The following is a 16,362-nucleotide window of genomic DNA, read 5'->3' on the forward strand; positions in this document are numbered from 1 at the left end:
ACCCCTCTGACCTTACCTGACAGAGAAAGGATGTCCCAGTCTGAGCAGAGGTATCCAGTAACATCAACATCAATCCAACACCTCGCTGTCTCTCCTTTCATCTCCTGCCAAAGATCCTGTTTCCTGAGGTATCTGGGGCGACAGGAGAGTTGGTCTCCAGGTCGGTATTTGAGGCTTAAAAATAAAGGTGGACCTGTTTTTAGATGAGGGACAGGCAGTCGCTTCAACACCGATCTGTTCACCTAGCAGGGGCACCATTAAAACGAGGCCCTGAATGAGTCAGGGACCACAGAGCTGGGCAGGGTCATTCCAGGAATTATACTTGTTTATCATGTCAGAGCAGTTAGGAGCTGTTTTCAGAGGGTGTAACATTTCTAGTGGTGCCACCTGGACATCTGACTGGAAGTAACTGAGTTACAAGCAGCCTGTTACATTTGGTAAAGAAGACAGGATCTATACACTTAATGTTGTTGTCAGTGAAGTACCCTTGTAGCAGAATATTTTGGTAGCTAACAGAAGTACAGATAATTGAACATACACCAGGATGAATGAATGTAGAATGGCATTCTATGCTATATTACTTTTTATATTATTGTAGAGGACAATACTCTTCATATAGTATAGTATTGCATAGTAGTATATCATTGCATTGTACTGTATTTTATAACACAGTACTATACAGTATAGTATAAACCAACACAGTTGTTTAGTATAGCATTGCACTGTCCTGTGTTATATCTATGTGTTAACCGTCTTTGAGTATCTTGAAAAGTGCTGTATAAACAAAAGGTATTATTATTATATTATATTGTGTAGTACTGTATTGTTTTGTGTAGTAAATACTATATTATGTCTAATGTACATATGTACAACTATGTAACATAGTAACACAGATGCTATATACAGAATGGCACAGTATAGCAATACTGCATGTCTCTGTCATATCCCTATTGGATCATTTCAAACTGTGACCATTTCTCATCTTAGTTGATACTATTTTGCCTGTTTGAATTGTTATGATTTTCGAAACTGTTTCCATTGATATACTAAATCATTTTTGTGGACACAAATTTTAGACTTTTTAACCAGAGATGGAAAGTAGCTCCAAGCCCAAAATTCACTCAAGTACTGTACTTTTACACAAAATTTGAAGCACTTGTTCTTGTTTCTAGTTACTTTGCAGATTCACATTTTACATTAAATACATCTTTTGTACAAGCAGAATATGACACACAGTTGTAAACTACTCAGCAGCATATAGTATAAAGTAATTAAAAATCTTAATGCATTGATCACAATAATAAATAGTGTATATTAATATAAATCTCTGAAAAGGATGCATTGTGCATTACAAGCACAATGCAAGATACTTTAAGTACTTATGTACTTTAACTTAAGTCAAATTTTGAATGTAGGACTTGTTCAGAGTATTTGTACACAATAAATCTGTGTACTTCTTCTACCACTGTAACTGACAAATCAGCTGGTTTGTATTCAATCCAAATGTAGCAGAGATTGTAACTGTGATTAAATTACTTCCAAGACAAAGAACCATAAGGTGTATTCATTATTTTTTCCACCTTGGCCTTGTAGAGTTTTCAAGATGTACAGTATACTGTATATTTCATCATGGGACAAATGATGAAGGTTTAAAACAGGAATTCAGGAGAAGCATGCAAGACCTGTTGAAATGAAATATGGGACTTTGTGTTTGTGTGTGTTCATTTGTGTGTATTTGTTTGTCATTGTATGTGTATTTTGAAGAAAAGACAGATGGCGGAGTGCTGATGGAGAACAGATTATTGGCTTTGGGTCAGAAAAAGGCCAGGGAGAGTAGTTATCAACATGTTGGTCCCCATGTGCCACTCCATCATTGCCCTGAATCATCCATTACCCATGCTTCATTTCAGCACTGTGTTTGGACAGGATGGTGTTGCCTGCTTACCATGTCAGAGCCCACAAAATGACCTCACTGTGCCCTGTTCAAGCGCTACCAGAACATGTGCTGTTGTTTCAAGCAGGGTCACTGTTTTCTTCTCTGCATAGCCCAACAAGAAGTCACAGACTGTACTGCACACGCAGCTGTTGAATTTGATACAGCCTCAGATTTAAATCTGTGTCGAGGAAGGAACTCAGTTGACCTTGCACTTTCTTCCTTTCTCAAATGAGATTATAAGGCCACTGAGATGAGCTAAGGAGAAAAATATGAGCTCCTGCCATTTTAAGACGAAAACCGATCAGTGTTTGAGTTGTGCAAGGTTGCAAACTGCACTAGGCTCCAATGTTTGTGGAAACAATTGTAATGAATAGACATTTTCTCCATTTTCCGCTTTTGAGCTAGTTAGGTGACTTAGTTTCTAAATCATTGCCTGACTTGCACCACAATCGAAGGGCCCTGTTGTTAAACTGTCATCAATGGGGGGAAAACAGTGGCCCCATTACATAACACACAGCTTCAAACAGCCCAGTCACAAACTGCACAACACACACACACACACACTCACACACTGACGGAATGACAGTTTATGGTAGAAAAAGAGGAATTTACTGAAACTGTTGAAGTACAGTTTAGAGCCAGTGGAATCCTGTAAACCCATACTTATATAAAAAAAAAGCTACATGCCTGAAAGGTGATGCTCTGTGAGGAAAGAGGAGATATTACTGGAATTACAATGAGCAGGAATTCAATTATATTTACACCATGTATTTAGATGACATAATGTTACAACAAACAGAGGCACGAAACATCAGTAATGGACAATTTAGTTGAAATTCCTGGAAAATGGTAGATATTCAATGGTGATCTCATGCTACATAAGTAGGAAACTAAAGGTTTCACCAATAAAATAATTTAAAAAAGCCTTTTGAAGGAATAGTTTGACATTTGTGGGAAATGAGATCTATGTTACTTTGTCATTAAATATGAAGCTACAGACATTAGCTTAGCTCAGCATAAAGCTAGGGGGAAACAGCTAGCCCAGCTCTGTCCCACCTGAACGTTTAAAGCTCACTAACGAGTTAGTTCTAAAAGTCACTGCCCTCGGCCAAAAATAGTCCAGCACATTACTGTAAAACCACATATTGTTGTTCTTACACCTCGATTTTTGTACTGATTAAAGAAATGAGGTATAATGCGTTCAATAGTTTGCTTTACATGTGCTGGGAGATAGAATTTATTACCTTTGACCAAGCTAGCTGTTTCCCCCTGCTTCTAGTCTTTATGCTAAGCTAAACTAACTGTTGTGAAATTGTGAACCTATCTTTTAAAGTTCAGATGAAACAGCATTTTGAGAGTATCTAGCTTCCGTATCATGATGTATTTCCGAGTGAAACAGAATAAACATAATGTTGGGAGGAATTTGATTTGAACATTGAAAAGTGGGCATGTCATAATGAATCTTAGCTCTGTGCCGCTAGAAGTTGAAGATTGATTGATGGGTGGATGTCATGATATTATTTGTTGAAATTGGTTGGTTCAAGCCTCTGTAAGCACACATCATATTTTGATTTACAGAAAGAAAACATGATTGGGTTTTGATATAAGAATACAAAGAAACTGACTTTTTTTTTTTTTTTTTCGGCATATATTGTTAAATAGGTGCACACTATGACCGGGGACAGAGGATTTTTTTCATTTCATCTTGACTTTAAAGAAATAATGATACCATTTCAGACCTTTAAGCACAACATCACTTCCTCTGAGGACTCCTAAACACCTACAGTACCTGACACCAAGTGTTAAATCTGTTGTCTCACTACTGTGTTATGTCAGTTGTGTCTTATCTACAGTATGTGTTTATCTATGCATGTGAGACTGTCTGTGACACTCTGGTGCCATGCCAGTCTGTCTGTATCAGTAATGAGAACCTCTGGTGTAACACCTGTACTGAGCTGTCAAAGACCAAACAACACCTACTGCGCTGTGAGATTTTGTGTGTGTGGGCGTGTGTGATCCACAGTGATTATACCCTCGTAGTCACAACAGACAGCAGGCCATTTTTAATGCTCGTGTCAAAAACACCTCACACTGTCCCCCTGTGGTTTTGTTTAATGAACACTAAATTATATAAATGATAGTCATAAATGCTCATTTTTCCTTTAATCCATCAATTGCTCACCATGAATCAAGCACAATGACTCATTTGAGTTTCGGCACCTTAGATCACAACACATGCAAAGCATCAAGACTGTCTCATTCTTCATCACTCTCTCTCATAAACGTGAAAACACACAGACTTTCAGAGAACAAGCATTCAGGCTCAACTTCCGTAGTTTCAGTCTGAGCACTGAGGTGGAATTTTATGTTCAGGTGGGAGGTTGTGTTAAAGGGTGTTAAACCACTGAGTGCACACCTCTGATGACTGACTGCTTCATGTCTGCATTATATTGAAAATCAACGAGCGAGTCTGGCACCCATGTAAAAGTGCATTATGCAACACTTCACACCTGTAAATGTACGTCTGGCATGCCAATAATTGTTCCATGTGGGCGCTACTCAAATTTCATCAGCCACTGGAAAATGATGTTGTCACTGTCTTTAAGACTCAGTGTGAGAGAACTGGCACGCCATTTAATTTGCCACCAAGCCCACTTTCCTTCTCTGTAAGATCCATTCAGCCTGACGTCTAAATCAATAATCAAATTATACTGGATGTTGTGTAAAAAGCTCTAATGGCGACAATTTCATTTTCCACATCGGTCCTGATGCAGCAATCACACTGTTTCTCTCATCTGTTTTGTTTTTCTTCTGTGATGTCATTGTCCCCAACAGCTCTCCCAACTTTTTCCTGTTGCATAATATTATGTGATTCATATTTAAACAAAGGCAGCAGTAAAATGTCCCTCCAGAATAGTGGAAATCCTGTACTGCCAAGAATTCTGGGAGGCTTAGAGGTTTGTAAAATTACTGCTTAAAATAACAGATATCTTCTACTGTTTATCTGATATCAATAATTTGTTCTTCACCTATTATTCATATTCATAATTAACTCTACAGTAACAGTTAAAACTGGGTTATTTGTCTACCACTTTGTCTAACCACTGCTTTAGGAAATACAATGATGGGTTAATCAACACTGTTTCAAACCCATAGAATTGTATTTAAATTGCAGTGAAGATGCCATAGTTTTCAAAGATACTCTTTATGTCAGGCTCCATTTTGGGAAAATGTGTATAAAATGACGGACAAGATAAGAAGAATGTTTCCATTTGAAAGAATGATGCAGCTTTAAAAAAATCATGGCATGAAATGAAGTCTTGAGTTTGAATATATTAATCAGTGTTAACCTCCTATGGCTTCAATGAAGAGCTGTAACATGCTGATAATATACAGTATATCAGTCAGACCATGGAATAAAAATATACTTAAAACAAAATAAAAGTGGGAAACTGAATCTTTGAGGGTTAAATCATAAATAAAAATGAAGCAACAAATCCTGCATGTTAGGAAAATAATTGTATCTAATTGCAGCTGCAGGACATGGAATCCCAGTATGGAGAAACCAAATTGTAACATACTGTAAGAGCCATCATCATTAAAATGAGTATTCTTAGCTCTGCTAAGATGTGCACGTTGAACATTTCAGCAGGCAAACATGGATTCCAGGCTCCCTGCAGAGCTACTTCAGCATCTAGAGAGAGACTGTCTGTGGAAGAGATTGTGCACACGTTGGGATCTTCTGAATTTTTTAGGGCCGACAAAGGGGCTGGGGCTGACTTTTACAGGAGTCGTAATGTTATATAAGAAAAACACACTTCAGAAGTGAAAACTTTGTGGAATACTGGTGACTTTCCATGGGCCATAAAATGGACAGGTTAACTAGGCAGCAGACTGATCTTGTGGAACCAAACACAGATGTGCTGCAAGCTGCTTTGGGGTGAAACTGCTGCTGCTGCTGCTGTCGGTATTTACATGAAATATTTTGTAATGGTCATGGAGGACAGACACAGCATTTTGATTATGGAAAAATACAGAAAAGTGGAGACAAACTGAGAGGAAGTGCCAGTTCCAGTACCAGTTAATAACAGCCACTGGTGGTTTTTGTACACTTACTATGGGTACATTCGTGTTGGACTCCAGTGTTGATATATTTGCTATTTCCCCTCTCCAAGTCGCAGATGTTTCACGTGGATGAGCCACATGTCTCGTGTGAGAGCAAAGCCATAAGGGAGGATTCTTCCGAAAACTATTAGACGGATTGCCATGAAATTTTATACACACACTCACATTCCTATCAGGATGAATTATAATAACATTTAGCACAATCATCAAAATTTCAGTTTGTCCAATACTTTGGTTAATGACTACATAGCTTCCAAAATCAATTACAGTCCCATCAACCACAACTGTACTTTGTGTTTAGCGCTAATAAACAAATGTTAGCATGCTAACATGCTAAACTAAGACAGTAACCATGGTAAATATTAGACCTGCTTAGCTTCAGCATGTGTACTGTGTACTGCCATTGTGAGAATGTTAGCATGTTGAAATTAGCATTTTTTAAAGAATATGTTTTGGCATTGTTTGCCTCTATTTGACAGGTGAAAATGCAAAGAGACAGGAAGCTGGGGTAGAAAGAGGGATATGAGATGCAACAAATGTCCATGGCCAGAAACGAACCACAGACATAATAGCTATGTGGTATGCATCGTAACCAGTAGGCTACCAGGGTGCTCACTGACATCAGCATTTAGCTCAAAGCACCGCTGTGCAGCCTCTCAGAGCGGCTCTTGGATTGTTATAATCAAAAAGTTATGTTTCCACTATAATGTGTCCAGTAAGAATCCATGATTTAAAAGCATTTGGGGATGTGTGGAAAGTATGAGCTTTGGTAGGAAGAAAAGAAGAATAACCACGATTTTCTTGCCAGACAGCCAGCCCATCCTCCTGTACCAGACATCCTGCCCAGCTGTGGTGCGGGCAGATGAGTACCAGTGTACCCTCAGGTCCTTTGAAAGACCATGTTGCCTCGCTGTCAAGCCTAGATGGCAAATAGTGGCTGCAGATTCCTGGATTCCTAAACACTTGCCCTCGAGCCCAGATTTCACCCCGTACCCAGGTCATAAACTGGGTTTACAGTAAATCACACCCTGGTTTAATAGTAAAACTATCAGTTACGGAGGAAGTAAACAGCTCTGCAGGTGACAGCCAGTAGACACATAAAAGAGATGCTTTCCAGTCAAAACAACCTGCAGAGACATATCAACTACTGAGACACAATAAAAGAATCTTCCACAGGAAAAAACAGACAAACATTAAATTGTGTATTTTTCCACTGATACTGTGTGATTTTCACATTGTTTGCTCCTTTCAGCACACCTCACCCCACCACCAGTAAAAAAGAAGAAACACGTGGACTCAAACACACTCCACACCCCCTGACTATTTCACTCCCTGCCACAGTCCTCGTCCCCTCCCACTCTGTGACAGTTAACTGTATAAATATCCTACTCTCAGCATTGCTGGGATTCAGACACTGACCTGCACTGACCAGAGATACTCAGGTGGGGAAAAGACTAGCTAAAGAAAGAAAAGATATACATTTGAGGAGTCCTTCATCCTTGCAAATATCCCCAAAACAGAAGACTATAGACTCAGTCTGACCCTTCAGAATGTGGCTCCAGGTGTCTCTCCTGTGTCTGTCCTTCTTAACTCTAGCCAGCCACAGCCAGGCCGAAGACCGAGCCTCCCTCCACCGCTCCAATGACCCAGCCGGACGCTGCCACTACACCTTCACCGTGGAAAGTCCAGAGGAGGCCAGCTGCCCTGGGGGTAGTGGGAAACCAGAGACTGATGGAGTCTTGTCCCGGCTCACCCTGCTGGAAGCTTTGGTCAGCCGCCTGATTGCAGGAGTAGACACAGACACCAGGACTGAGGTCGGGGCTAAGGGTGAAGAAGGTCTCCAGGAAGCTTACTCCCAGGTTATAGGGGAAAGAAACCAGCTGCAGCAAGACAAGGAGCGTCTGAACAGGCAGGTCCAGGAGCTCCAGAGGAGGGTAGCTGAGCTGAGCCAGGAGGCAGAGAGCCTCAGGCAGAAACCCTGCGAGCAGTCACACTCCTCAGGGGGGGCTCAGCATGAAAACAGCCACAGACCTGCTAATGGTATGTATATCAGAGAGTAAAGGGAAAGCAGACACAAATCAAATCCTGAATTCTTTTTAATCACAACACTGCTGTGCCCTTTCTGTCTTTTTATTTTTTCTGATAAATATCTTTGAGGTTGACTTAGATTATGAAAAGTCTCCCAGGGCATCAGGTCAGGTTGCAGTTAGCTTTCCCAGGTTGAGTAAGTGCATTGGAATTTACAACACCAACTCTTCTTTTACGGCTTTGTCACTCATGCATGCCTGTTTACGCGCACATGATCATTTCAAGGAGGGCAATAGCACGGTTATAGGGGAACCTGCTGGGCTCTGAGACAAATAAATGAGGCACTGAGACTTTATCTAAGTACAAGGGGTGACTCTGCTTTATCTGTAGTTTACTACCTATATATACATATAGCCTATAGTTCATACTAGCCAGAAAGTCATTAAAATTCCTTTCATGTATTTCTCCTTCATTTTATTTCTACCAGACCCTGCCTATGATTTTAGCAATGGTGCATACCAGGAGATGAAGGCTGAGGTAACGGAGGTCCCAGCATCCCACCTCATTCCTGAGGGAAATCACAACTTCACAGGTAAAGTTCAGGCTTTTCTGATGGTGATGTCATGAGTGTTTGAAACCATTGTACATATATGATACCATAAAGTTGAACTCTCTTATAGGCTGTGGAGAGCTGCTGTCAGTGGGAGATCCTGTGTTACACAGGAAGGCTGACGGGATCACAGGGAAGTATGGAGTGTGGCTGCAGGATCCCGAACCCCAAGGCCCTCTGTACACCAATAAGACCGTGTGGCGAATCGACACAGTGGGCAAAGACGTCCGTCAGCTTTTCGCATATGAAGATATGAAACAGTTCTCCCGTGGCTTCCCTATGAAGGTCCTGGTCCTTCCAGAGCCTGTGGAGAGCACTGGGGCAACAATGTACCGTGGTTCCTTCTACTACCAGCGCAAACGCAGCCGTACCCTGATCCGCTATGACCTGGCCTCTGAGAGCCTGGCATCACGCATAGAGCTACCTCACGCTGGCTTCCACGGCCAGTACCCTTACTCCTGGGGTGGCTACACGGACATCGACCTGGCAGTGGATGAGCAAGGTCTGTGGGCCATCTACAGCACAAGCAAGGCAAAGGGTGCCATTGTGATTTCCCAGCTTGACCTAGAGAGCCTGGAGGTGAAGAAGAGCTGGGAGACCAACATCAGGAAGAACACAGTGGCCAATGCTTTCATGGTATGCGGACATTTGTACACGGTGGCCAGCTACACAGCACCCAACACCACCATCAACTATGTGTTTGACACAGCCACCGGCAAGGGGCGTGCTGTCACTGTGCCCTTCAAGAACAAGTACCGTTACAACAGCATGGTGGACTACAACCACATCCAGAGGAAGCTGTACGCTTGGGACAACTTCCACATGGTCACCTATGACATCAGACTGGGCAGGGCAAGCCATGGCAGCAGCTAAAGGGGACAAAAACAGAAAGGGACTGCTGTTTACTGGACTGTGCTGATGCAGGATCATGTCAATGAGATCAAACATAATCATTTAAATTTTGAATATTGCAAGGCTTTGACATGACATGTTTGTTTTTCAACACTAGAATCTATTTTTCTATACACTATTGTAAATAAGATCTATTATGACCATACATAAATATTCATAAAGCAGCAATGTAGCTGAGATACAACCAATTATGATTTCTGTAATTATTGCAGTAAAGTTAACAGTAAACATGGTTTGAAATTGTGAAATATTTTTGTTATCAGTTAATAAAGGTTCCTGTTATTTAAGTTCTCAATAAAAATGTAAATAGTATAATCTTGTCTGAGTCATAATTTGGTGCCTATTCAGACACACATTCTTGACAAATATTGAGCAGACATGTTATGCTACCTGTTATTCTGTCTGATAATATGATGGAGTGAATGAAGAGTGTGGATTAATTAATGCACATTGAATAGAGGGGGACACACAGGACATGTATCTTATTCTGGAAATTGCTTGTTGTTGCTATTAAAACATGGAATTTCTCCAAAACATAGTTTTTCTGTGCTCATTATTTTATGTAATATTTTTATTTTAAAATACTTACCAGATGAAGAAATACAATGTTTCATAAAATATTTACATGCAAATTATAAAAACGTAGGCTATCAATAGTTAAAATAAGGAGTTTTGGTATTATGGACACCACAATAAAGGATCTACAATAATCATATTACTTGTGTACATTTATCTGATAAAATGCACATGATAAAGATAAAGAAGTAGATGTATATATAGCACATGTATAGAGTGTAGATAGTGTCCTGCCCAGTTGAAGTGAGAGTCCTGTTGTATGCTTACATATGTCTTAAATAATAACCTGATAAAATGCAGTCTCTTTATGTTTTAGTGAACTTTGATTAGAAAATATAAATAAATTGCATTAATTATACCAGTAAACATGATCTCAGTTGGCCACATGGGGGCACCAAGTGTAAAGCATAACATCAGTGATATTAAAGACATTTAACAACACGTTAAATATAAAATAAAGTGAATTGAACAATAACTATTTTAATGAATATTTAAACATTTAAGCTATGACACTGAATTGGAAGTTGGCTGGGGCTTAGCACTGCTGGCAGCCACATGTCACTGACCTTTGACCTTGATTCATGAAACTTGAAAAAAACAAAACCTGACACAATATTTGTGCATAGTCAATGTACTACAAAAGCACCACAAAAGCAACAAAATTTATGGTACATAAGTTCATCCAGATGTAGTCACAGGCGGCCCATAAAACAGAAATATGTGTTTCTCTATGATGACTCCATAGAGGGTCATGAACATCAGTACATATGGGCCTGTACCCTGATGACAGTATGAGTCTAAGTTTGGTATTTGGGTAAAATTGGTGGAAGTGGACATGGTCAATTATATAATTGCAAATTGATCTACATATATATACATATAAATATGTTTAATTGCATCATAAGGTAGGTAATGATAGAATATTAATTTAGTATGTCATATACCTTTTAACTTCAACAGTTGACACCATTACCTGGAAATATCAGAGCCTGAATATAAAATACTTTGCAACAATTTGCTTAAAATCTGTAACAGTTTTTTGTTTGTTTGTTTGTTTGATAGTTATTGTGTTTTGTTTTGTGGTAGTCAATGCTGCAAATTTCAACAGTAATGTATCCAAACATGATGGTAACTATATCCAGTTATATCCATCAACATAAAGCAGATAGCACAATGACCATTTATCACTTTCAAAATCTTCAGTTCCTATCAGTTGTGAAAATGATACAATTATGACTCCAGTGCTGCACTTTGGCCATATTCTAGTTATATGCTGCCCTCTGTAGACAACTGTCTGCACCTGCATTATAAATGCACACCCTTCAGTTCCAAGTAGGACTAAACACAGGACTTGTCTGGACTAAGATCTCTCAAACAGTTGAAATACAAAACTACATGAATTTACCAAGTATTTGTACAGTTTAGTCTGGAAGCTGCAACATTACGTTAAAGATGGCGGTTAGCATTTCAACACTGTAAGAGGAGATGGGATGAGTTTTAATGACAGTCAGGAGACTCAGCAGCAGCTGATGGAAACTTGGGTGAGTGTGAGTTGACTTCCCCCACCAGCGTTCACACAGATAAAGTTGACCCACTAGACTGTAACGACTCAAAACCACATACCTCCTTATGAGACATCGTTCCACCACACAGTAAGCAGAAATTCTCACTTTACCAGGAAGCAGTGTGCCGGTGACATTTTTCATACTCAGCCACAAACTCCCTGTGATCTCTCAGTAAGATATACAACTGCATCTGTTAATGTTACACAGTCAACTTTAATAGACTTGTTTTTTTGAAAAAAAAAAAAGGCTCTAATAAAATCCTGCTTTGGTTTCAGCATTGTGGAATTAAGTCCATGTATCATCAATAAAATTGTGCAAATAAGCTGCAGGTACATCTAGCTACAACCCACAAGTGACTACCTAAGCCATTCATTTCAATATTTTCACTGAATTCCTTTAAAAAAATACAATAATACACTAACAAACACCTTTAAAAATAGATACAGATAAACAAAATATAAGCACATTCAACTAACTTTGCTATGATACAATAATAAATAAAGTTCATTTTTTCAAACAGCAGGGAATTTTGAATTACACACTCATGCTACACATTTTCCCCACATACACACAGTTCCACCAAACCTAATGTTTCCACTCTGCCATCCAGAGTCCACCATAAACTCTGTTGAGTCTCTCTCGCAGCCTCACGAGCAGTAGGTCCTGCAGGCAGTCCCAGCTCACCCACAACCTCTCCACTATGCTGTACTGGCAGTAGCCCATAGCCAAACCAAAGCCCACATCTGTTACATAGTGTCGGGCAAGCAGAAGCCGGGAGAGGCTCACCAGGCCGGCCCATCCCACCACTAGCACCCGCATGGAGGCTGTGTCCACCAGCTGGGCGAGGAGGAACCGGGCACACATAGCCGCCCGTGTGGCGTGGCCTGAGGGGAAGGAGTAGCGCTCCACGAAGAAGGTGGAGAGGATGTCTGAACGGTTCTTGGCAGGCCTTCGACGTCTGACCAGACTCTTTACAACTCTCACCAGCAACAAATCCAACAGCAGAGCTGTGAGGAGGAAAGAAAGAGACAACATTGGTTTCAGGTTTCATTACATCCTGAGAACTCATATTCTCCCTTGACAAACATTTCCTCTCAGTGAAACTGCATTTTAAAGTAATCCATTCTACGACATCACTCTGCAACCTAGTTTCTCCTCTGTCTTTCACAGCAGATTCTTTACTAGCAATGGAAAAATACACCATTACAAATGAAATTAATTCCAAATCTTTTTACTCAAGTAATACAGAAATATCATCAGCAAAATGTGTCAGTAAAAGCAGTCATTATGCAGCAGAATGGCTTCTCTAAGTATCCAAATATTATGACATTCATGGCTTCAATATTACAGTATTGTATTTGTATTTTCTTTGCGTCAGGTGAAGGGTGGGCTAATCTGAACTATTCTATATAATGCTGGGTAGTTTCATCTATAGCAATTCATCCCTTTATTTATAAGTTCGTGACATATTTTGTATGTAAAATTATAATCTGCAAAGTAACCAGTAACTAGGTGTCAAATAAATGTAGTGAATTAAAAAGTACAATGTTTGCCTCTGAAATGTACTAGAGTAAAATGGATATTTGGGTAAAATACAAGCTTAATTGGGCAGTTATAAACCTCTAGTTAACTAATCCAGAACTTCAGGTATCACTCTCTAATGAGACACCCATTATAAAGGCAAGAATTTTCTTCAATTAAACAAAGACAGAACTGAAGTAATTGTTTTTGGAGCAAAGGAAGAATGTTTAAAGGTCAGCACTCTGCTTCAATCGGTAATGTGATAAACCACAAACCAAGCCGGAAATCTTAGTGTAGTCATGGACTCAGACCTGAATTTCAACAGCCACATTAAGAATATTACAAAGTCAGTCTACTATCACCTGAAGAATATATCAAGAATTAAAGGACTTATGTCTCAGCAGGATTTGGAAAAACTTGTCCATGTATTTATCTCCAGTAGACTCAGCTACTGTAACAGTGTCTTCACAGGTCTACCTAAAAAAATCAATTAGACAGCTGCAGCTGATTCAGAACGCTGCTGCTCAAGTCCTCACTAAGACCAAGAAAGTGGATCATATCACTCCAGTTCTCAGATCTTTACACTGGCTTCCTGTCTGTCAAAGAATAGATTTTAAGATATTGCTGTTGGTTTATAAAGCACTGAATGGTTTAGGGCCAAAATACATTTCTGATCTGCTACATTATGAACCATACAGACCTCTCAGGTCATCTGGAACTGGTCTGCTTTCTGTCTCCAGAGTCAAAACTAAACATGGAGAAGCACCGTTCTGTTTTTATGCTCCACATATCTGGAACAAACTTCCAGAAAACTGCAGGTCTGCTGCAACTCTGTTCTTTTAAATCACAGCTGAAGACTTTTCTGTTTGCCACTGCCTTTTATTAAACAAAATTTGAGGGCTAATATTTTACACTGCACTGTAACGTTTATTCTCTTGTTTTATCTGTCTTATTCCCTTTTTATCTCCAAATTTAACACTTTTTAATTGTTTTTATATGTCTTTTTACTTGCGTTGCTTTTATATTCTGTTTTGATGCCTTTTATGCTCTATGTAAAGCACTTTGAATTGCCTTGTTGTTGAAATTTGCTATACAAATAAACTTGCCTTGCCTAATAAATACTTCTTAATAAGCCACCAAGTCTGCAGTTATAAATCCTAACCAGATATTTAATAAAAGGATACAACACAATTACAACACATTAATCAATCTTACTGATGAATCAAAGATATACAAAGACAAAGCAGATGACTCGCTGGACAATAAACACCAGCAAAAACGATTTTCACGACTTGGAAATTTCAACGTTTTCTTGTCAAGTGATATATAAAGCTTTAACAAACGATGTTTTAACTATTAATAATACTAGTACTTACTACTCATAAAATCTTTATAAAGGTCACCTTATTAGAAAGTGGTGCTGAGCTCTAATTAAAGATTTAAACATGCTACTGTTGGACTTTTCACGTGTGACCTTGTACAAGACTAACAGCAAATGTAAAATACAATATAATTAACAAAAATAGTAACAATACCCTAAAATGTCTTTCTTTTGAAATGAAAACCTCATTTATTTCTGTTTGATTTAACACATAAGAAGAGTTCAGGCTACTAGCCCCAGTATTTCCAAAACAGTAGTCCTGTATGCGCCAAGAATAGCTCTGGTATTTCACTTCATCACAGTACAGTATAACAGCACAGGACTTGACCTCAAAGCTGTCAATCATCAAATATAATCTACACATGCAAATAAAGCATCACTCGTGTCGCTTGCATGTCACTCAGTGGCCACAGATGCTATCAGCTGCGGCTCCAAGGAGAAAAGTTTCCATGGCTGTGCTGTGGCTGTCTCTCGGTCACGGGGGCGTGCAAACAGCCTCTGACCATAACAATTGAGTTGACCGATGCAGCTTTGGTCTGTTATGTTGTGCTATTTAAACAGTCATTATCATTACTCAGTTTTGAAAAGACCTCAATAAAGCCACTGGTGACTGCCAACAGCTTCACTTTGGAATTGGTACAAATGTGCGTAATTACGCATTGGCTCCACCGCCGCTAATGTGGAGTTAAACAACAGACACCCAAATGATAGCAGGTTGAAAGCTTATAATGTGCACTCCATCGTCTGCTGAGTTCAAGATAAATGCGCAAAAGTTATCTGGAATGCCAAATGCAAGGCTGAATGAAACAGCAGGAAAATTAATTTCATTTAGATCTAATTCTAAAGGAAATCTAAACCAAAGTTAAGTCCAGCCTCGACAATCTTGCTGGAGTCTTTCTTGATCCCCCCCAATTCAAAACAGTGGGCACACATTTGCTCACCCAGGGCCAAATTCAACATGATCTCTTGCTCCGCCACAGTTTCTCCACCGAGCAGCGTGTACAGAGTGCCGATGAGCCACGGGATGACATGCCCGGAGAACTCCACCAGTCGCACCAGGGGCCTTATGCTGCCCCATGGAGACTCCTCAGAGGCGCATACTCCGAGCCGCTTGGACAGCCACAGATCTATAGCCAACAGAAACCGGAGCGTTATAGTAAATATCGACTGTCTCAGACTGACTGAAAAGTCCTCAGTTTGCGCTCCGGGGGAAAAGTAAGAACAGCTGGAGCCCCGGCGGCGGACATGGCACTCAGATGATGCCCGGTTTCCACACTGATTTCCACGGCAGCTATTCCGTCTGGACACTGCTGAGGACATTTTTCGTTTGACAAAGTGTCCTTAGAAATATATATCCGCCCTTCTTTATGGACCACCTGTGGCCAGTAAACACTTTAATCCTGCTGCGCTCAGACGCAAAACATCCTGAAAACTGGACACTCCGCATGGTGGATAAAACGCTCCCAGTTTAGACCTGGACTGCTCTGGTCACGTGGCTAAATTATTCTTCCTATTGACATGTCATTGAACTAGTCATGCGTTTTAAAATTGTGTTAACTATTTGAAATGTCTTTAAGTTACTTCTCAACCAAACGCAATTTAGTCTATGATGTTTCAGACTTGCCATTCACGTCTATTTTATGATTAAATATAGTTTTAACAATACATGACCATCCTCTGGTGGAGAAGTGTTGCACTCTAATAAAAT

The 16,362-nt window shown here is 39.8% G+C and overlaps 2 protein-coding genes across 2 annotated transcripts; one reads left to right on the forward strand and one right to left on the reverse strand.

Moving 5' to 3' along the window:
- Positions 1 to 7,356: 7,356 nt before the first annotated feature.
- Positions 7,357 to 10,078, forward strand: LOC121908974 (myocilin-like). The gene is made up of 3 exons (XM_042429311.1): positions 7,357 to 8,101; positions 8,577 to 8,681; positions 8,770 to 10,078. The coding sequence occupies exons 1-3, from the start codon at positions 7,612 to 7,614 to the stop codon at positions 9,570 to 9,572; spliced, it is 1,398 nt and encodes a 465-aa protein (XP_042285245.1). The 5' UTR covers positions 7,357 to 7,611; the 3' UTR covers positions 9,573 to 10,078.
- Positions 10,079 to 11,906: 1,828 nt separating this feature from the next.
- LOC121908975 (phospholipid phosphatase 6-like) lies at positions 11,907 to 15,988 on the reverse strand. The gene is made up of 2 exons (XM_042429312.1): positions 15,596 to 15,988; positions 11,907 to 12,759 (listed from the first exon to the last, which is right to left on the reverse strand). The coding sequence occupies exons 1-2, from the start codon at positions 15,972 to 15,974 to the stop codon at positions 12,338 to 12,340; spliced, it is 801 nt and encodes a 266-aa protein (XP_042285246.1). The 5' UTR covers positions 15,975 to 15,988; the 3' UTR covers positions 11,907 to 12,337.
- Positions 15,989 to 16,362: the final 374 nt, after the last annotated feature.

Source organism: Thunnus maccoyii, chromosome 12, assembly GCF_910596095.1.
Source record: "Thunnus maccoyii chromosome 12, fThuMac1.1, whole genome shotgun sequence".
Classification (NCBI taxonomy): domain Eukaryota; kingdom Metazoa; phylum Chordata; class Actinopteri; order Scombriformes; family Scombridae; genus Thunnus; species Thunnus maccoyii.

Coding starts and splice junctions, on each gene's coding strand:
- LOC121908974 (XM_042429311.1), top strand. CDS start 7,612: ATGTGGCTCCAGGTGTCTCTCCTGTGTCTGTCCTTCTTAACTCTAGCC. Junction 8,102..8,576: donor CAGCCACAGACCTGCTAATG/GTATGTATATCA, acceptor TATTTCTACCAG/ACCCTGCCTATGATTTTAGC. Junction 8,682..8,769: donor GGGAAATCACAACTTCACAG/GTAAAGTTCAGG, acceptor ACTCTCTTATAG/GCTGTGGAGAGCTGCTGTCA.
- LOC121908975 (XM_042429312.1), bottom strand. CDS start 15,974: ATGTCCTCAGCAGTGTCCAGACGGAATAGCTGCCGTGGAAATCAGTGT. Junction 12,760..15,595: donor CATGTTGAATTTGGCCCTGG/GTGAGCAAATGT, acceptor TCCTCCTCACAG/CTCTGCTGTTGGATTTGTTG.